The following is a 20,127-nucleotide window of genomic DNA, read 5'->3' as shown; positions in this document are numbered from 1 at the left end:
TATTTCTTTGTAGATTACTATGGTATTTTTCTACCCCGTAATCGGCAAATTATGCCCAAAAAATTTCTCTGACGTGAGTCCCCAGGACCCCATTATTGCTACGAAGGTATTCCTCATTTAATAGTCTACGATACTTGTCCAACAGGGCATGTCTTTAAATTCAACTTGTACAGTGGACTTCGGTTGCATATATAAATGCGCATATATAAATGCGCACGTGACCAGATGGCCAGTGCCATGTTCGTGTTACCTCACTGTCAATCACTGAAATTGCGACCACAGTTCCAGGTGGTGGCCGCATTGCATTCTCTAAATTCAGTAAATTTTCATCGTCAACCGTGTAATTGAATGGGATTATTTTGAAATTTTAAAACGCTTGAAATATCACAAACAAATAGGCCTATGTTGATAAATAATATAAATACAAGCTAAAACCGTTGAGGTTCGATAATGAACCAAAAAAATTAACCGACTATATTGGAAAATGCCATACGGCCGGGCGGTTTCACAAGTTGCCGGCTCGATCATGTCATCCGCCGCCTGCACAGTTCTGACCTTAAAGCCAATCATGTCCCCTTTCATACTTTCATGCCGTTGCGACAAGAGGCACGACTTATCAGCCATTCACAAGTCTTGATTGTGTCTGTTTGTCTACAATGCGCGTGTGTCACGCCGCTCGGCGGCAAGCAGCATGATAGTATGAAACCAGCACTACGTCATAGATATGGCCAATTGGCACGCCCATTTAGCACGGAAATTATGAAATATAAGTTTGTAAATCAGCTATATCTAGCTTTTCCGTAGTTAATTTTTTTTCCGTGATGGAAAACGTTAATAAAGAGTTTATCTTTCGGGTCAAGTTATTTTACCCTTTGCAATCAATGTCACTATTTTGCAAAAGCAATTTTCCTTGCGACCTGTCATTTTCCCCTATACTTTTGCACGGGGAGTTTATGTACACCCGGGTACCTTATATCGTTTAATACGGTATGGCGACTTGTAGATGTCACGTGCGCATTTATATATGCGCATTTTATATACAACCGAAGTCCAATGTTGTATTGTCGCAAGAGCCTATCCAGCAATATTGTAATGGATTACGTGAATTTAAGACTGCTCCTATGATATTTACACATCTTGCAGGTAATTGGACCCATCATCGTTGACACAACTGCACCGGAAATCATCGGAGATGTATCTTTAATGGCATCTGAAACTGGTTTGATTGCCCAATGGAAACATGACGATATTTCTGATCCTGAGGATCCTGAACTATCTGTGTTTATTGCGATTGGTATGTACTTACAGTAATAAAATGGCAGTTTATGTATCCATATATCTAAAAAGATATATCTCCCACCACACCTCTCCTCTCCGCAACAACATTAACAACGTCTATACGTCTCATTTTTTGGTGAACGTTTGCTGGCCGAAACGTTCAGTAGGTGCAATGTATTGGATAAAGTATGAGGACCTTATAACTTGTCACATCTAATCCAATTACTTTAAATTCATTGTATTCTTTTGATACTCAAACTGCTGATTTACAACAACAGGACACAACGAAAAGGGGACCGGTGTTCTGCCTTACACAAACATTAAATCTTACGATGCAAGCCGGGTTGGTATGAACACAGAGGTCGTTATACCATTTGAATCACTTGATTGGTATATCCACGGAGATCATGTTTATTACGCGTCTATCCTCGTGGAAAATTCTGCTGGTTTATCGTCTGTTATTACGTCACAACCGTATCGACATGTTATTCAACTGCCCGCCAGAGGTGTTGTTTTAGATGTGGAAAGTACTCAAGGAGAAGGTTTTGGGGTAAGTTTCCACAGTCCAACAGATTAGCTTATGATGCAATAACGATATTCTTCATGGCAAAATAAATCGACAAGAAAAAGCAATTTCAAATGTTTCATTCACGATATATGTGAATAAAATCCATTACAAATGCTTTTTTCTGCAGGAGGTACGAGATATTGATGTTCAACCACATACAGATTCATTGGCTATCCGTTGGTATGGATTCCAGCATCCACATTTAAACATTACCTATAAGGTGTCGTTTGGAGCAGAGCCTGGTCAAAGCGAACTTACAGATGGCTATATATCGGTTGGGAATAACCATTCCTTTGAGGCAACGGAGCTAAGTCTGGTGCCCTTTCAGGTATTTTATTTATCATGAACTCGTTCTCTGTTATATATGATAAATATGCTCAAAAGGTTGCTGCAAGGAATTTAGCCAAAACTCACCATGGAATGCGTGTGTTTACAAAAATTCAAGATTGTTAATATTATACCTCCGATGATCCCGGAGGTATATTCACAGTGAGAGGGGAAATGGGGATGTTGGTCGTACGTCCATTCCATGCATATTAACTGACAACCAGCAACTCTGCCTTTGCCTACTGTGCCTCCAAGTCTCCCTCAAGACGCCTGTTGCTCGAGTGCCCTCTTTTTCTTTTGTTGGAGGGGGCTATTGCCTCCACCTCCTCTTCACCATGCTCATTAATTAAAATAAAGGGTATGCATTATCCTTTACACGAAAATAATGTGTCGAGGCAGTAAAACGTAAATAATGGGTGAGGCGCAGCCGAACCCATTATTTAAACGTTTTTACTGCCGAGGACACCTTATTTGCGTGTAAAGGATAATGCTGTACCCTTTATTTCTATTCTATTACCACAAAATAGTGCGATTTAAAGAGAAAATGTCACATTTTTTGCCCAAATATCTCAAGTTGTTTACCTCAAGGTGGAGCGCCTACGCGTAGCCAAAGCGTAAGTGATAGCGAGTATTGCAGAACGCGTAACCAAGCGTAATGCTTTGCGTAGAATGCGTAACGACGCTAATATACAGCATCGCGCTTTGCTGTGCGCTGTGATGCGAGAAGAACATAAATTTCGTTGCCCTGGCCACTTTATTGCTAATTAATGGTCTTTCACGTGACGCGTTTCAACAAATCACAGTGCGCGATTGTGAATAATGGGTCGTGGGGGTAATAGAATAAATATTATTGTGACGTTAATTTGTGTAAGCAAGCATATTGAATATGATTATAGGGCCTTTGGCAAACCATAGACGTGCATCGAGTGAACGCCGTATGTGTGCATCCGATATGCGTGCATCAATTGCACGCAGTGGTGAGTACACGTGTTTTGGGAATTGGATTACTTCCTTGCTGATTCTCAACAGTGGTAGATGTGATTTTCTTATCTCTTGGTATGTTTGGTTTCGTAATGTTCGTGACGACGAATTTACTGTTCGTCATGCAGGGCACGTGAATTAAATCAAATTCAATTATGCCGCAATGTGACTCAGTTAAGGTACAATAAAATTAATACAAACATATATTATTTTGCTCCTTGTGTTCTGACCATGCAAAGTCACAATCTCTGCTGCCTTCCCCCTTTGAGTTATTTCCCAAGTTTTCATTATAACAATATACCTAAACCTTTTTTCTCTTTTTTTCTTTGCTTTGCTTTCTGATATTAGACATATTACGGAACCATCATTGCCGAGACCGACGCTGGGTCTGTTAGCATCACATCTGACGGTGTTACGATAATACCTCGTGGTAGTGTTGCTAATGACCTGCAGGTGTTTGACGGGTTTTCATGTAACGCCTCTTCTCGTAAGTATGTTTACGCAGACACGTTGAATACATATTTGGATCCAGATGAATCGGTAAATGCAGTTTAAAATCACGATCAATTGCCCTTATTTACCTTTATTGTTTGTAAACATTGCTAGTTGATATTTTGAATATTGAGTACAGCCATGTTTTGATATCAACACATTTAAGGGACCGTTCACAAACACTTCTAACAGGGGGGGCTGATGCAAAAAGAAAAAAAAAAGAAAAATTCACATCTTTTGTTCAGTGCCCCCTTTCGGACCTAAAATTATTTTCAGGGTCCCCCTTTTTGGCCATCAAAAATGAACGTCAACCCTATTGAAAATAGTGTAAACTCATGTTCAACGAGAAAAATTAAGGCGATATTTTTAAAGCCCCCCCTTCAGAGGGATAAAATATCAGGCCTTCCCTTTTTGCATCAGGCCCGCCGGTACAAGTGTTTGTGAACGGCCCCTAAATCCGCATTCCAAATCATCAGGCTCAACAGTAAACATAGATGTGAATTCTTTTATTTTTTTAAATTTAAGCCGACAAAGAGTGGCAGACTACTCACCACGAGCAAGTGTACATTCCACATTGTAAAGATGACATCACCTTCCAAGCTTCTACGTCAGTTGTCGACTCACATTGGATAATCGGAGATGAGTTAAAACCATTCGTTACACACGTCCTTTGGAGTCTTGAGGAAGAGGTGCATGGAAATGATAGCGCAATTGCTTGGGCTGTCATTGTAGATGCTGTCGACCTAGGACTAACAAATTCACATCGGCGTGCCAACGTATTTTTGAAAGATGGCTGTCACTATCGATCTAACGTGAAATTATGCCACACTGTTGTATGCTTTGAAAGTAAAAACTCCGATGGATTTTGGATAATTTCAAGGCCACCGTTACCTGGAGAAGTGAATATTGCATCGATAGAAGCCATCGATGATGAAACCCATGTAACTGTTCAATTTCAAGATTTTAGTCATGAATATCTTTCTGATGATTACACACAATATGAATACAAATGGGCCATAATAGAACAAGTATCTCAAAACGAACAACATTTTATAACGAAATGGCAAGGGATATTGGAAGAAGCACTGGATACAGTCAATGGAATGGTACGTAGGCCAGGGACAAATCTATGTTGATATACTTATTTATTACCATATTTATTAAATCATTTGATTTATTTAATAAATAAATAAATAAATAAATAAATAAATAAATAAATAAATAAATAAATAAATAAATAAATAAATAATTTAATCATTTGATTTATTTATTTGATCAATAAATAAATAAATAAATAAATATATAAATAAATAAATAAATAAATAAAAAATAAATAAATAATTGACTAATTAATTAATTTATTTATTTATTTATTTATTTATTTAATGCAAGAATCACAAGAGTTGCAATATTAGATAATTAAAAAGTAGAATTGGTGTGGTAATGTGCTCTCTGTTTTTACTTGTCAGCTGCGATTTCAAGCTGTTTTCAATGGACATTTACCACGAGTTAGGTGCATTCAGCTGATCCTTAGAGGATACAATGATGTTGGTCTGTTTGCAACAGCTTCTACCGATATATTTGACTGTGAGGATCCTGATGAAATTTCTCCAAATATCGTCATCGATGCCGTTGGTATGTTCATAAGGCCATCATCATCACATTGTCATCATCATCATCATCACAAGCAGTGAAAGAAACTAAATACTATTTACCTCTAATATTCCACAACCATACAAACTCAGGCTGACGGGGAGTGAATGCATTATCCAACTTCATTTTATATAATTATTCATTTATTTGATTTTTAGATGTGATAATGTTGCCAAAGAATGAAAGATGGACAGAAAGTGATGTGGATTACACGTCTAATACTAACAACATATATGCGGTATGGCCGACCCTAAGACATGGTTTTTATGAGTGGGCGGTTATTGAAGTTGAAGGTACCTATGAATTCCAGATACCAGATGCACCACAAGAGCCTTGTCAGCATCCAACAGCCATCAAATGTGGACACACTGGTTAGTTTAAATATAGGAGGGTATAGGAGCAACTTTGTTATGACTAGCCTTGGCGACACTAGCCTTGGCGACATTAATTAACATTTCTGGGGAAACAACACAACTCTTTGGTCGACGTCTTAAGAAGTAGTGTTTTCATATTCATATTTAGTAGTAGTATTAATAGTCTTAGAAATAGCAGTTAGTGTAGCGGTGGTTCTGGTGTTGGTGTTGGTGGTGATAGCAACAGCTATTACAGGCAGTAACAGTAGTAGTGGAACATACCATTTGTCACAGGTAGACAGTAATTAATGTTGACATTGATGTTAATTTTAATTACAGATCTTAATTTCGTAAACGTACAAGAATTAACCTTGCAACATGGCCAACGATATAGAGTATGCCTCCATGCTAATGCAACAAATATCACACATGACGAATGGACGGAGATAATACCCAAGGTGTCTGCTTGCAGTGATGGTGTCATTGTTGATATCACACCACCAGTAGCCGGTCAAGTATGGATAGGATGGCGTGAACATTCTCAATATCAGGTATGATCTCTAGATGTTAAACACCTCATAGCACTCCATACCTAATTAATCACCATGCTGGCTGCGAAGCAGGCGACTACAAAGATTACTACGATTTGAAGCCAAAGCGGTAATGTCATCTGGCAGTAAAAAGTTGTCGAAGTCCCTATTAATTACCATAGTTATTCATTAAGCTATTTGTAAATGTAATGACAATAATCTTTCCCCTTGAATACAGATCTCCACGACAGAGCTTGCCTTAAGTTGGGAATCATATGTCGACGTTGAGGAGCATGGTAAATCCCCGCATCACTCGGGAATAAAAGAATATGAATTCGCGATTGGTAAGTCTTCAACACTACATAAATAGTATGTAAATTAGTAAATGAAATCATGAATCTGTGCTTGAGAATATCGTACATTAAAGCAATATTCTTTTGGTCTTTTCGAGTCTTCAGTATTATTGGTAGTTATCGGCGTGATGCCGTATTTGTCCGATACAGACGCATGGAAAAGACATTCGAAATCCCCCATTTCCCTTTCATTGAAATTGATATCGCTGTCTGTTGATCTTCTATCATGTGAACGTTTCTACATTACGTTTACAGTGCCATACCAAATCGAAGTAGAAAGACCTGTTAAAAAACAAAATCACAGGTATATATCGTCATCCTATAAATCTTTTACTTCTATTAATTAGTCAACAGCCGCGATTGACTGGTTAAAATAGGTGAAACATTAGGATGACGGATATATATGACCAGTGATTTTGTTTTTTTCACAGGTGTTTCTGCTTCGATTTGATAAAGCAATGTCCACGTAATGAGTTGACTACCTTCATGATGTACCATAAAGCTTCACCTAATAACGCACATGGGCTCTTTTACCTTGCAGTAAATTTCGCACACAAATAGAGAGTTCCCTCCTCTGAAAATCCTAACAAGAATAACAGGATCCGTGCTCTTGCTTGCTTTTGGTATTTTTTACAGAAGGGCACTGTTAGTTTATGCCTAAAATGTTAGTTATATCAAGGGAGCCCATATGCGCCATTTGGCAAATCTTTAGGGTATCTGAATTGCTTTAGTCGTTGGAACAAATGCAGCGTCAAGCAGCGTTTAACACTTCGGCAATGAATTACGACAGAATTTTCGATGCTGCAAGAAGAAAAACAAAGGCTCAAACAAAGCTTTAATCATCTGAGCGGACAATCAAAGCCGAGTAGAGAACCAAAACGCAGCGTCTATCGCAAAATTAAAACACGCGCAAAACTTCGGATTATACATTGGCATTTAGCCTATTAAAGTCAAATTGTTCCACAATCGCACCCTCGTCCAATACCATAGTAATGTGCTAAAATTGATTTGTAAGGATTTGTAAAGAGGACATCAACACAATTTTTTTTCAGGTTCTGTTCCTGGAGGTAGTGATGTGCAAGGTTTTCAGAATGTTGGTATTACCAACAGTGCAATTGCCCGCAATTTAAGACTTCAAAGTGGACACCGATATTACGCAACAGTAAAAGGTATAAATAATCCAACGGTATAAATAATGAAACTTACGTTATGCTACAATAACGCTGCAAATTTAATTCCACAATATATCATATCCATGTTACAATGCTTCTCCCGACTTACTACATAAAACAACCAACTTTACCAGCCAACAGAGGATGGCTATGACAAATTCAAACAGGAACGACCCATCCATGGGCGGATCCATGTGGGAGAAAATCCGGCGTTAAGCTAAAATCAAGAAAAATCATGCCAAATCAGCCCAATTTCAGACAAGTCTAGCCTCTGCGCCCCCTGACAATCCTGGATCCGCCCCTGCGACTTATTATATATATATGACCTGACTCAGTCTGTCGCAGTCTATAGACACTCAGCAATGATTTTGGTTATTATATGAGGTTCTTAGATGATATTATTGATAACGTACGTGTTGCAGGCACAGACTTTGTTGGATTTTCATCTATTGCCGTGTCACATCCAGTAATTATTGATTCTACACCACCAATACCAAGAGGTAAACGTTTCAATGTTGACGGTGGAAATTTCTTGACGTCTGTTTCCACTATTATTGCTAGGTAAGACCGTCACCCGAATACGAACAATTTTTAACACAAACTGAGTTTTAGAGTCATATAAGCAATTCATTATTTATATTCCAAGAATCGGGAATAGGCTTGTTTTATAACCACCCTTTTAATATCTGGTCGACAATATTCGGTAAGAAATAACTATTTCTTGCCGCATATTTTCGACCAGATTCTAGCGCCACCAACGACAGCAACTTCAGGAAAGAAGAAGAAGCAAGGTTGCTAGTCTGATGAAGTGCTGCTTAGCAGCATGAAACTGTAACAAGGTATGTCACCAAAATGGATTTGAAAGTATGATTTCCCATCAAACAGTTTCAATTGACAGTCCAGATCAACAATATTTGTGATGTTTTCCCTGTCAATACTTACACAATTTGCTCACGTTTTTACTACTTATATTGCTTCTTAGCTGGAACAACACATTTCTGGACCTAGAAAGTGGAATTGATTATTATGAGTGGGCAATTGGTTCCAATCCAGGGCATGCTGATATCTTACCATTTGTGGAAACGAAACATCAACGAGCGGAATCACCGGGTGCTTTAAACCTTCAGGAGGGTCATTCATATTACATAACAGTAAAGGTAACTCTAATGCCCATATCATACAGCACTGCATGGCAGCGTACGATTAAAAAAATCGCTATAGTCCATTTGGATTCATCGAGGCATCGCGCGTATAAACACCCAGGTTCTTTGAGTCAACGGATGCGATGGTGCCCACTAGAGCACGCACTGACGTCACGGCCCCGAAAAAGCAAAATGGACTATGGTATTTAAACGTACTTGCCTTCAAGTCAACTGGCTGTGATTTAAGGCTAGGGTCATGCTAGCGACTTATCAGATATCGGCAATTTCTTTCCGATATGCGACGGAGGTTATGTCACCAAAAAAACCCAGCTAAGTTCCTTGCGATTGATTAGTATGATACTTAGAGTATTAGAGCGATTTGCTAACCAGGGGGGCGGCCAAGATTGGCTGAATTTTGATGTCGTCATTGGTTTTACACGTAAACACAAAAATGTCTCAAATTATTCCAAAACTGTACGTATGTTATTAAGCACTATTTTATCAGTCTAAATCCGTTGAGGTTCGACAGTGAACCTCATTGTAAGTACTGTTTTTTGAATGTTTTGTATGAATAACGCACGGTATGTTTATGATATATAGCTAATATTTCCCCCCATTGTGTATCGCGGTTAGCGTGGTGTAATGGTAAAGTTGTCGCCTGCGATGCAGAGGGTCCCGAGATCGAGTCCCGCTCACTCCCGGCTATTTTGAATCCAAAAATATTTATTTTTATGTGAAAATTTATACATTCACTGAGAAATATATTTTGTGCATTTTTTTTCTGTAACGGGCCAATAGAGCTACTAAAAACACAACTCGGCACGGGGCGTCCAATGTCCAGGCAGTGTTGCCGTCATATTGTCTGTTTTGTTTACGATATTGGCTGTTGCCACAGTGAATAATGTAGTCCACCGTCGTCTGTTGCTAACTATGGTCCAACGACAAAGCGCCCTCTATTTTCACTCTGAATTCTACTTTATTTAAACCAAGTCATAAAATTTATAGAGGAGACTTTGCTGAAGTCGAAAATTGCATCAGAATCTATACCATGCATTACGATTTTTAGTTGTAGGCGGTTTTGATACTATAAATAGGAGGAGGCTTGAAACTGGACTCATTTTAATTTTGAAATGTTTTTCAAGTAACCAGTGACGATATATCAAAATATTGAATACGTAAGTCATTGGTTCTGCGTTTGTAGTTTATTCTAGGTTTGTATAGAATTTGGCTTACATCGTTTTAAAATATATGTAATCTCTTTTAATGTGTTTCAATTATTCTTTGGTAACCACGGTAACAAATAATTTCATTAGTGGAATGCCAAATTAAGTTGTCATGCTTCTAAAATATTTTTATGAAGGCAACCAATAAAGCTGGACTTGTCAGTGTACAAAGTTACGGAGCATTTTCCGTCGATGCATCCCAACCAATTCCTGGTCATGTGTATGATGGGAGCCCGGATTTGATGACTCCAAACCAAAAGGACCAAGACTTTCAAACAGATACTGCAACTTTGCACGCATTCTGGGAAGGATTTCATGATCCACATAGTTCACTTATTGGCTACTGGTGGATTGCTGGAACCTGTCCTGAATGTAATGACGTACTGGAAGAACAATACGTTGGTTTACACACGAGTAAGATATAAATATCTCTTGATAATTTAAAGAATTTTCTATCACAATTTGTGCCGACTATATTAGTGGTATGTGCGGGATTAATGATGAAATATCAAAATGGGTTTGATTTTCATTTCTGTTGTAATGTTTTAAAAAGCATCTACAAAATCGAACAATATCTGATATTTTGTAAAAGAGGCCTACGATTTGCTTTCTTGGAATTTGAGGTAACGTATCCTATTTCAAGGGGCAACGCGAGGAAAAGAAATTTCAATTGTTGCATTTCCCTTCCCTGGATTCAAATAATTGATCTGTTAATGTTCCATCCTGTAGATGTTTCAGTTGAGTACCTCCATCTTGTACCTGGACTGATTTACTTTGTTACGGTGCGGGCTTGCAACGCAGCTGATCTTTGCACCTCGGTGACGTCTGATGGCATTTTAATAGACGATTCACCACCCTCCGCTGGACATGTATATGACGGTCCACCAGGTCGCGACCTCAGCTTTCAAGCGTCGCGGTAGGTAACATTTTTGAGCAACTATCCGGGGCAACTATAGACCATTTGAAATCAAGATCTTAATACCAGTCATATCATGTGCAAACAAAAACACTTAAGGTAATGCCCCGTGTCACATAATGTCTTCATTTTTTCACGAACCCAAAAAGGGGACCACGGTTCAACGAAATAACGGACAAGAAATGTCATGAATTTGTACCCTTTCGAGCAAAAATACAGCTTATTTAACCAATGTCAACATAGGGTCACCAGGTATATTGAACTAACGCCTCTGCTATTGGCATTTCACAAAATTACAGATATGCAAAGAAAAGGGCAAAATTAATGTTTGTCATTTGTCTGCACTTTAGATTAGGACAAATTGACACTTGACGTGTCTTTTATGCATATTTATGTTCAGGCTAAATATTTGCATTTATGTTAGCGTTGATGATCCGGAATTTGAAACTGGGTTTAAAACAAGCCGCAGCTGTCTATAAATGAATATCATTGTATTTAATGCAGGAATACCATCGCAGCATACTGGTGGGGATTTCATGATGCTCAATCTGGTCTTTTACGCTATGAATGGCGCGCAGGAACACAACAAAGAGGCAGCGACATTGTAAATTCCACAACATTACATTTAACAGATAGCGTATTTAAGATTTTGGATGCTAAATTGCCGATCGGAGTAACAATGTATGTAACTATTCGTGTATATAACCGAGTTGGACTTTGGAGGGAGCGTTCATCCAATGGGTTTCAGATTGATTCCACTCCTCCAGAAATGCTACAACCACCAGCAATGGACAGCACAAAAGGGACTATAAACGAAGGAAGTCAGGTAATATTTTTAAACAGCAACGTTGACGGCTTTAAAGACAAGGTGGTGATAACTGAAAGTTGCACCAACACGTCGGCCTTCGTTAAAATAATAAGTCACGATACTTCGAGATCTTTGTCTTGTTCACTCACTGCATTATTTAACACTCTGGCTTCTCCTGGAATATGTATAGTTCAACCGGGTGTCATATATTCTACCTTATATCCCGTGTGACGGGACTTCACTGGATTTTACATGGATTTAATTGACTCTCATTATCGCGGCTGCGATGAAATTTGAGCCAGTTTTTTACGAGCTCAGCGGTGGAAATTCTAACCTCGCTGTGGACATTTTGTCGGCGATGAGAATTGAAATTTGTTCGCGCTGCGATATCGCGACCGTACACGCTTGTGATTGGCTGCTGGAAAATCAAGGTCAGCAGAGTGACCATAAAAGGAGATGCAGAGTCCACTCCATATCGCGATATATATTATTGCAGTATTTTTTAATTTCATCGCGAGTGATGATGAAAAAAGCACAGCGATATATTCGAGCATTGACCTCACCAGATTTGCCTGATGACAAAGTGACAGTATATTTTTGCACAATTTATTGAAAAAAAAAAGTTTTAAGGTGGTACGACACCCCCCGCAAAAAATAACTACACACTGGTAACAAAAGTTATGTATATTATAGGGGCAAGGAATCCAGTTACTTCACTGAAATTGCCGTGATTCAAGACAAGTGGTTCATTATATATGTTAAGAAATGAGGTACATTCTAGCGGTACCTCTTTTCTTATCATAAATAACGTACCGCTTGTCTTGAATCACTGGAATTCCAGTGTAGTAACTGGATTCTTTGTCCCTATAATATACATAACTTTTATTACCAGTGTGTTATTATTTTGTGAGAAAAATGCAAAAATAGTCACAATTTTATCAAGGGGTGTAGTACCACCTTAAATGAATTTTGAGTCATAATCAACCATATTATGGTAATTGGCGTATTTAGGCCTTATTACTACAATAGAATTTATATCCGGGTTCTTTCAGGTGATGCGTTCCATTATTGCATTCTCTTGGAACTTCGATGATCCAGAAAGTGGAATCGTTGCACATTACTTATCTGTTCACTCCGAGCACAACGATGATATAGAAATACTGCCAACGAAGGTTAGAATTTATCTTGTATTTAAAAAACGTTTAAAATAATATATATAGTTGTCTTTATCCCCGGGTCTTTATCTCCTAATTCAGGAATTAAACATGATGATGATGATGATGATGATGATGATGATGATGATGATGATGATGATTAAGATGATGATGATGATGATGACGATGACGAAGCTCTTTGTTCCTGTTACCTGCAGATTTCAGGAGGCGCAAATGAATATACTTTCACTAATCTTGACCTCCATGATGGGAGTCAGTATACCGTTGGAGTAATGGCTTGTAATGGAGCTGGCCGGTGCACACAAATACATACATTCACTTTCAAGGTAAAAAGTTTATAGTATTGAATTGAGTATGCCAGAAGAGTACTTCATTCAAGAAATTCAAATAGTAAGACAAAGCAGTATCACTTGACTATTAAGCCCGGGTTAAGAAGCTTTTAAGCATTTTAACACAGGTATGTAAGTGGCAGGTGGTAGATGGGCATACTATCCCCTCGAAAACATGTTTTCGGGTGAATCAAATATCGGGAAGGAAACATTGAAAATTGCTGATAAATCAGGCCTTAATCAAGTTAATGACGGACGACCGGATTGCATCCCTTTAACTCTGTTCACGCGGGTGTCGACTGCAGACGACATGTTTCAATTTCAAAATTTTTCAAATTCAAAAATTTCATAAATGTGACCGTACAGCACGAATGAGCCGTAAATGTCCTCAATTGTATTCTGAGTTACAGTGTAAAATGGGCATGAAGGTCGTATTCATAGGTACCTCAATTTGGTGCTACGTGTACCTCATTTAATGAGATACACGTAGCACCAAATTGAAATACCTATGAATATGACCTTCATGCCCATTTTACACTGTAACTCAGAATACAATTGAGGACATTTACGGCTCATTCGTGCTGTACGGTCACAAATATAAACTGTCATTTGGATTCAGCATGAAAAATGCATTAAAATGAGTCCAAACAAGCCTAGTATTGGTTCAGTAGTTCTTAAGATAGCTCTTGATATTTTGAGAAAATATTTCAAAACTTCAACTTTTTCCGTTGAAGCACATGGCTACCACGCAGAGCATTAAGCGCTATTACTCTATTATTGTAGGTTGATTCTAGCCGTCCTTCGACAGGATATTTTGCTATACAATCTGAACACGCAGCCAATTTAATTCATCGTGACATTGATGGCTACATGAATTGGTTAGTGGACGGAAATGGCACGACATCATTGAATCTAGCATGGTTAGGTTTCACCGATGTTCACTCTGGGATTACAGAATATGCTTTAACTATTGGAACAACTTATAACGGTCAGGATTTACATCAGGTAATATCGTTCTTTACTTTTTATCATTATTTCAATATGTAAACGGAATTGATTGCGATGTGTTTCTTTAGGTTATAGCCTAATACTTAAAGAAAGCTTCAGCTAGAATAACTATTCAAGTACTAAATTAACTGTTTACAGAATGGCACAGTTCAACATGACGATAGTGGACTAGGCACTGAGGAAGGACCGATTCAGCGAACAACCATATCGTTACAAAACGGACTAACTGAAACCCAACGATTATATGCTTCACTTTGGGCTGTTAATGGGGTAACATCGTTTGTTTTAACTTTTTATGCACAAAATAAATAACATTACATAAATGATATTCAATCAATGATAAATGTTTAAACCTAGTATTAATGATGTTTCTCGTGCTATTAAAAGGTTGGTTTGGAGAGCAGCAGAGCGATAGCGGCATTCGATGTCCTTCCTGGTGGAGTCCTAATGTTAATTCGACGATGTACTAGCTACTCATGTGAAGGACACTGTGTGTGTGCTTCTCAGGATCAGTTATGTGAGCGTCAAGTTAATTCTTGTGGAAAATATACAGGAGGTACGTAAAACACAATTACTGATTACAGATGTATGTAACAAGCTAAAAACTACCTAATATCTTGCAAATGCAAAAATGAATACTTAATAGGAATATATTCAAAATGAAGAAAATCTAGGAGGTCATTTGAGATGAAAAAGGGTGGGGAGCATTGGGTGACTAAAACAGTCCCAGATCATGTCATCCAATGCTTCACCGCCCTTTTTGACCTTCTAGATAGATTCTATTGATTTGGTCGTGATGACATGTTCCAGCGTCTGAAAATTTACCTTTAGCAATATCGTGAATATGGTGATGATGATGTCGATGACATGCATGATGAGGAGGAGAATGAGACTAATTGTGCCCAACAAACTCTTACGCAAGCACAGAGTGAGACCAAGCTTTCCTAACATTTTTGGTGCACAAGAGACAAAATTACCTTTTCCATATAATTTTTTTCATTAATTTACACTACTATAGATACACTTATTAACGTGACTGATGTAATTAACGTACGATTTGACACAATCGAAGACATTGATTACTCTCCATCAAGGTGCATCATGGCTGCCTCTTGGAATCCAGTAGGGCAGGATTTACCCAACTGGTATTTACTTTGCTTTGTATTATTTATGTTAGAAATATTTGCTTTTAACACAAAGCATACTGCAGTTACTGTCCGTTTTCCTATACACAATACACAGTGCTCTTTCCCATTGACGCGTGACCTCTACAAATAGCCCTACGTTAACAGTATGGGGATATGACTAGTTAACGTCGCTGTGTGAAAAATAACCGGCCAATATTAAAAGTACTCTTCTAAAGTTCTAGAAAATATAGTTTTTAACATGTCCTAAATTTTTAGCTAATTTAGATGTTTGGAAATATTCGTACTTTGGTGTTTTAGTTAATGTTATAGGTAATAGTACATTGCCTAGTTAACGTCGCTGTGTGAAAAATAACCGGCCAATATTAAAAGTACTCTTCTAAAATTCTAGACAATTTAGTTTTGTAACATGTCCTAAATTTTTAGCTAATTTAGGTGTTTGGAGAGGGTCGTACTTGTGTGTTTTAGGAAGGACATGTAAACGACAGATAACACCAAAAATATGAAGAAATTATTTTCAAACCGTGTTAAGTCAAAAATCATTATGTTGCTCATTTTCAAGAATGCTGGTTTACAAAAAGCACGCCATTGTCTGATTTCGTGAACAAAGCCATACATAACATTGTTTCCTTTCGTTTCCTTTATAATCGGTTACCCAACTAAAGCTATGAATACCAGCTTTATTGCGATATCGCACATGAAAACAGACACTTGTGCACAACCAGAGAAGATCCGATTTAATCAGTTGAGCTGTTTCAATGAGTGTTATCTTGGTTTAATAGCTTTTAATGGGGTTAAGTCCTGCAAAGGTCGAGATGAATTCTACTGTAGACATGACTGCATCATGGACAAGTTTGTAAGAGAAAAAACACTCATTTGTGCTATAAAGTTAAGGTTAAAATGTTGTTTTATGTGTACAATGAAAGAGTTGTTTCTCTGTATTATTTTCGATGTTTATAACCAGGGCCGGATTTACATTTTTGGGGTCCTGGGCCAGGCAAAAAGTTGGAGGCCCCACCCTGGGCCCGGAGCCAATGGTAGATCCGGCACTGTTTACAACTAGGAAAACCTACGTTAATTTATAAGTTCTCACGACTTTCGTTTTACATCTTGTGACTAACCAATGTTCTTTTATTATAAGGTATGAATGGAGTGCAGGTGATCATACTTCTACCGACGAGGAACCTACTGGTGTGTTTGATATAACACACGATAGAGTATGGCACGACGTGGGAGCCGAAGAACTGGCAATTTTCCCACTACCCAGAGGCATGATATTTTGTTGTATTTTATTCTTTAAGAATATACCGGAGATAATATAATCTTACCTCAGATAAATCCGGCGAATCAACTCACAATTGCACATAAATGTAATAAAGTGGGTAATAAAGTGTAAAAAGTTATAAAGACATTTTACCTCCATAACGTTACCTGGAGAGATTTGATCATGTCTCACCTCCTTTTTCAACCAAAGCGACGGTAATAACTCTTGTAGTGAGGGAACAACATTTAACCACAAATTGCTTCAGGCAAAACTTCCATGTGTGCCATATACTGCCTCTAGCTATAATGACAGCTTGGTGGTGTGGTCAACTCATTGACAGATACCAACCTCAGGATGTAATTCAATTTTTGATCAATTCTCTTCAGGTAGTGAAACGTAATGTCATTTTCACAATATCAAGCGTTGAGGTTTATTAACCCTCATCATCAAACGTAGAGAGTATGGTCCCAACTACTTGTAGGGTTTTCCACCTGAAATGCCTGACAAAACGCTCAACGTTGCCAAATGACTCGGGGGTAGTTGAAGTTAGAACCATCCTTGGCACTTAATTTGAGCAAAATGACGTTTGACTTAAATATGACAATTGTATTTCAGGCAACGAACTTGATGTACGGAATACCAAATACTACTTTTTTGTACGTGCGTGGTTTAACGAAGGTACATATGCCGTTTATCGGTCCGATGGAGTTACACCAGACGTGTCGCCACCACAAATAAAGAAGCAACGAGCAGTAAGGGTAGGTAGAATAGAAACACCATGTCATTGTTGTCACATGACATCATTTTGTGTTTAAACAAATTAACATATTCATAACTCTCTAGCTGAAGAACAGGGTAAACAAGGTTTAATATAAAAAATGTTTGTCAAATTTCAAAAAAACATTAGGCCTATATACAACGTTTTCTGAAACCGCAATGTTATGAAGCGTTATAAACTACCCATTTATATAGTTCTCTTGACAATTTTTAATTTGCTCGCCCTATTCCTTTTAAAGGATTTTTTATTGATAAAGCCACAAGAAAATACACATATCACATGTATCACTAGCCTACATTGCTCTAGACCCTTTGAAAATCAGTATTTCCTATTCTGTCCAGACTGATTCTGTCAGTCCGATTCTACTCACTCTTCCATGTCCCCCTAGAGTGCGCAACCCGAGACAATTATCTTGTGCATATGTGGTTCTCGGGCAGGGTTTTTGTGAAAGGAAGCAAAAATAATGGTTTTAAAAAGGGGATATATGAGTAGACTAACATATCCCTTGATTAACTTTATATTTCAACTAGGTAAAAGATGTTCATTCTGGTGATGATGAAAACGATATAGATGTTACTACTAACCCAAATGAAAGTACAGTGTCGTGGCAAAATGTATTCACCGATGGATCGCAAATAGATCACTTTGAAGTGGCACTGGGCACAGTACCAGAAGGTAACCGCATTAGTGAATCTGTTGCTGAATCTTAAAGAAAATAAATGTTCTCAGCTGAAGAAATCTTGTTAATTTTTTTTTGGGGGGGGGGGGGCATTTTAATATGAAATGGATATAGTAGGTCTGGTCTTTCACACTAAGGGGCATTATATTGGAACAAAATATAAAAGAAATATACGGTCATTGGGTGAGAGCAAATTGTACAAGATATCGGGCCATTTGGTATGTCTAGTTCTAAATAGCTTTGTTATTTCAAAATAAGTAACAAAATAAGTGATAAATGAAAGTTGCTGTTTAAATTGAAAAACACGGCCGTTTGGGCGACATATCGAATGGAAAAATAAGTGGGTGACAAGCATGCATTCAAAATCGATAGGTGTCTTCGGTGACAGCTTGCTAAAAACGGGATCTTAACAGCCCTGCACACGCGTCACCTCCCAAGTGGGAGTACCCCCGGATCTGTTTCCCTCTTAGACTACTGATGTAAAACAAAAGTTTACCATTAAATATGATCACGCAATGTATGTGACATGAACCACAACTCTGGTCTAACTCTTTTTATTGATCATTTGCTGCAAACGCAATAACGTTTTCAAGATATTGCTACATGTCCCTTTTAAGAATAAAAATAGTAACGCATCACTTTATGTGATAGGTTTCCATTGCTTTACATTGGTAAGTGTGTATAATAATAGTTAACTATGATACGTCGTACAAAAGGAAGAGAATACTTTCTTGGCCATGATACTCAAAAAATGTTACAGGGCTTAATAATAACAAACCAAAAATATGAAAAAAAACCCCCAAAAAACAACAACAATCAATTGGATGGGTTCTTGTTTTTCACCTTTATTATAACAATTTAAAAATGAAACTCACTCATGTATAGGCGAGAACGTCCGGACATTTAGCGACCACATCCAACCTGCGTCAGCCATGAACTTAATGTTTAGCGACTTAGACTTGGTTGTCGGACAGAGGTATTTTTGCAGCGTTCGAGCTTACAACAAAGCTGGCCTTCATAGCATACAAAGTAGTGATGGCTTTTTGGTTGATACTATTCCACCATTACCTGGCGTAGTGTACGATGGAGAAGGTCTGTTTCTAAAACAACCTACCTTTTTATTTTCGTAATTGACCACTTCGTTGCCGTTGGCGGCGTTTGGCTCTGCTAACTCCAATTATGCCGGAGTTAGCTAAGCGGAAAACTGAAAGCGAGGCCAAATATGTAAACTACATACTCTCAATTATGCAAAGTTGATTTGCCAAGTAACTATAAGGACCATCTAGCTGAGACTTGGTACATATGTAGTACAAGCACAATAGAAGTATATTGTGTTTATCATTTTGCTAATTTAATCTGCATAATTAATTAGTGTTACTTTCTTGAAAAATTAAAATGAACTCTAATAGCTTCTAATTAATTATGATTAAAATTAGCCAAACGCCGCCAACGGCAGGGAAGTAGTCAATTACGAAAAAGATGGATATTTCTGAAAATATATATCGCTTTAAGATAAAAACAATTTTCCTTTTACATTGTAATAACTTCATATCCGTTAAATTTGTAACTAAAGATTGTAACTAAAAGTTGAAATTTATCTTCAATACTAACAACCTGCTGGTTACCTCAAGCTACGTAAACGGAGTATAATATGTATACATATTGCTGTGAATGACATCGTAAAATTTAGTACAAGCAGATGAAACAACGCCATTCATTCAAAACACGTAATATTTTCTTTATTCAGGTCTTCATGATTTAGAATTTCAAAACTCTACTACGCTTTTATCTGCCTCTTGGCATGGATTTATTGATTTTGAATCCTACATTTATCGGTACGACTGGTGTATTGGTACAACGACTGCGTCCGATGAATGCGATGTTATAGACTGGACATCCGTGGGATTAAAATCATCAGCAACAAAGACTTTGAAATCGCCCTTGACTGGTGGT

The 20,127-nt window shown here is 37.8% G+C and overlaps 1 protein-coding gene across 1 annotated transcript in view; it reads left to right on the top strand.

Annotated features, from left to right (window-relative positions):
- Positions 1-20,127, top strand: part of LOC140155239 (uncharacterized) — a 45,081-nt gene that overhangs the window by 16,988 nt on the left and 7,966 nt on the right. Inside the window, exons 13-38 of the mRNA XM_072177993.1 lie at positions 1,144-1,294; positions 1,557-1,828; positions 1,974-2,174; positions 3,503-3,641; positions 4,172-4,752; positions 5,116-5,281; positions 5,458-5,670; positions 5,992-6,203; positions 6,421-6,526; positions 7,588-7,704; positions 8,130-8,268; positions 8,690-8,864; positions 10,210-10,486; positions 10,802-10,988; positions 11,493-11,814; positions 12,849-12,968; positions 13,169-13,297; positions 14,084-14,305; positions 14,447-14,578; positions 14,696-14,864; positions 15,327-15,453; positions 16,595-16,722; positions 17,333-17,475; positions 18,026-18,170; positions 19,060-19,266; positions 19,922-20,125. Coding sequence (XP_072034094.1) covers positions 1,144-1,294; positions 1,557-1,828; positions 1,974-2,174; positions 3,503-3,641; positions 4,172-4,752; positions 5,116-5,281; positions 5,458-5,670; positions 5,992-6,203; positions 6,421-6,526; positions 7,588-7,704; positions 8,130-8,268; positions 8,690-8,864; positions 10,210-10,486; positions 10,802-10,988; positions 11,493-11,814; positions 12,849-12,968; positions 13,169-13,297; positions 14,084-14,305; positions 14,447-14,578; positions 14,696-14,864; positions 15,327-15,453; positions 16,595-16,722; positions 17,333-17,475; positions 18,026-18,170; positions 19,060-19,266; positions 19,922-20,125 — 4,984 coding nt within the window. The remainder of the gene's footprint in view (positions 1-1,143; positions 1,295-1,556; positions 1,829-1,973; positions 2,175-3,502; positions 3,642-4,171; positions 4,753-5,115; positions 5,282-5,457; positions 5,671-5,991; positions 6,204-6,420; positions 6,527-7,587; positions 7,705-8,129; positions 8,269-8,689; positions 8,865-10,209; positions 10,487-10,801; positions 10,989-11,492; positions 11,815-12,848; positions 12,969-13,168; positions 13,298-14,083; positions 14,306-14,446; positions 14,579-14,695; positions 14,865-15,326; positions 15,454-16,594; positions 16,723-17,332; positions 17,476-18,025; positions 18,171-19,059; positions 19,267-19,921; positions 20,126-20,127) is intronic.

The sequence above is a fragment of the Amphiura filiformis genome, chromosome 6, assembly GCF_039555335.1.
Source record: "Amphiura filiformis chromosome 6, Afil_fr2py, whole genome shotgun sequence".
In the NCBI taxonomy this organism is placed as follows: Eukaryota; Metazoa; Echinodermata; class Ophiuroidea; order Amphilepidida; family Amphiuridae; genus Amphiura; species Amphiura filiformis.
The sequence above is the reverse complement of the archived record's forward strand: the minus strand, read 5'-3'. Positions and strand labels throughout refer to the sequence as shown.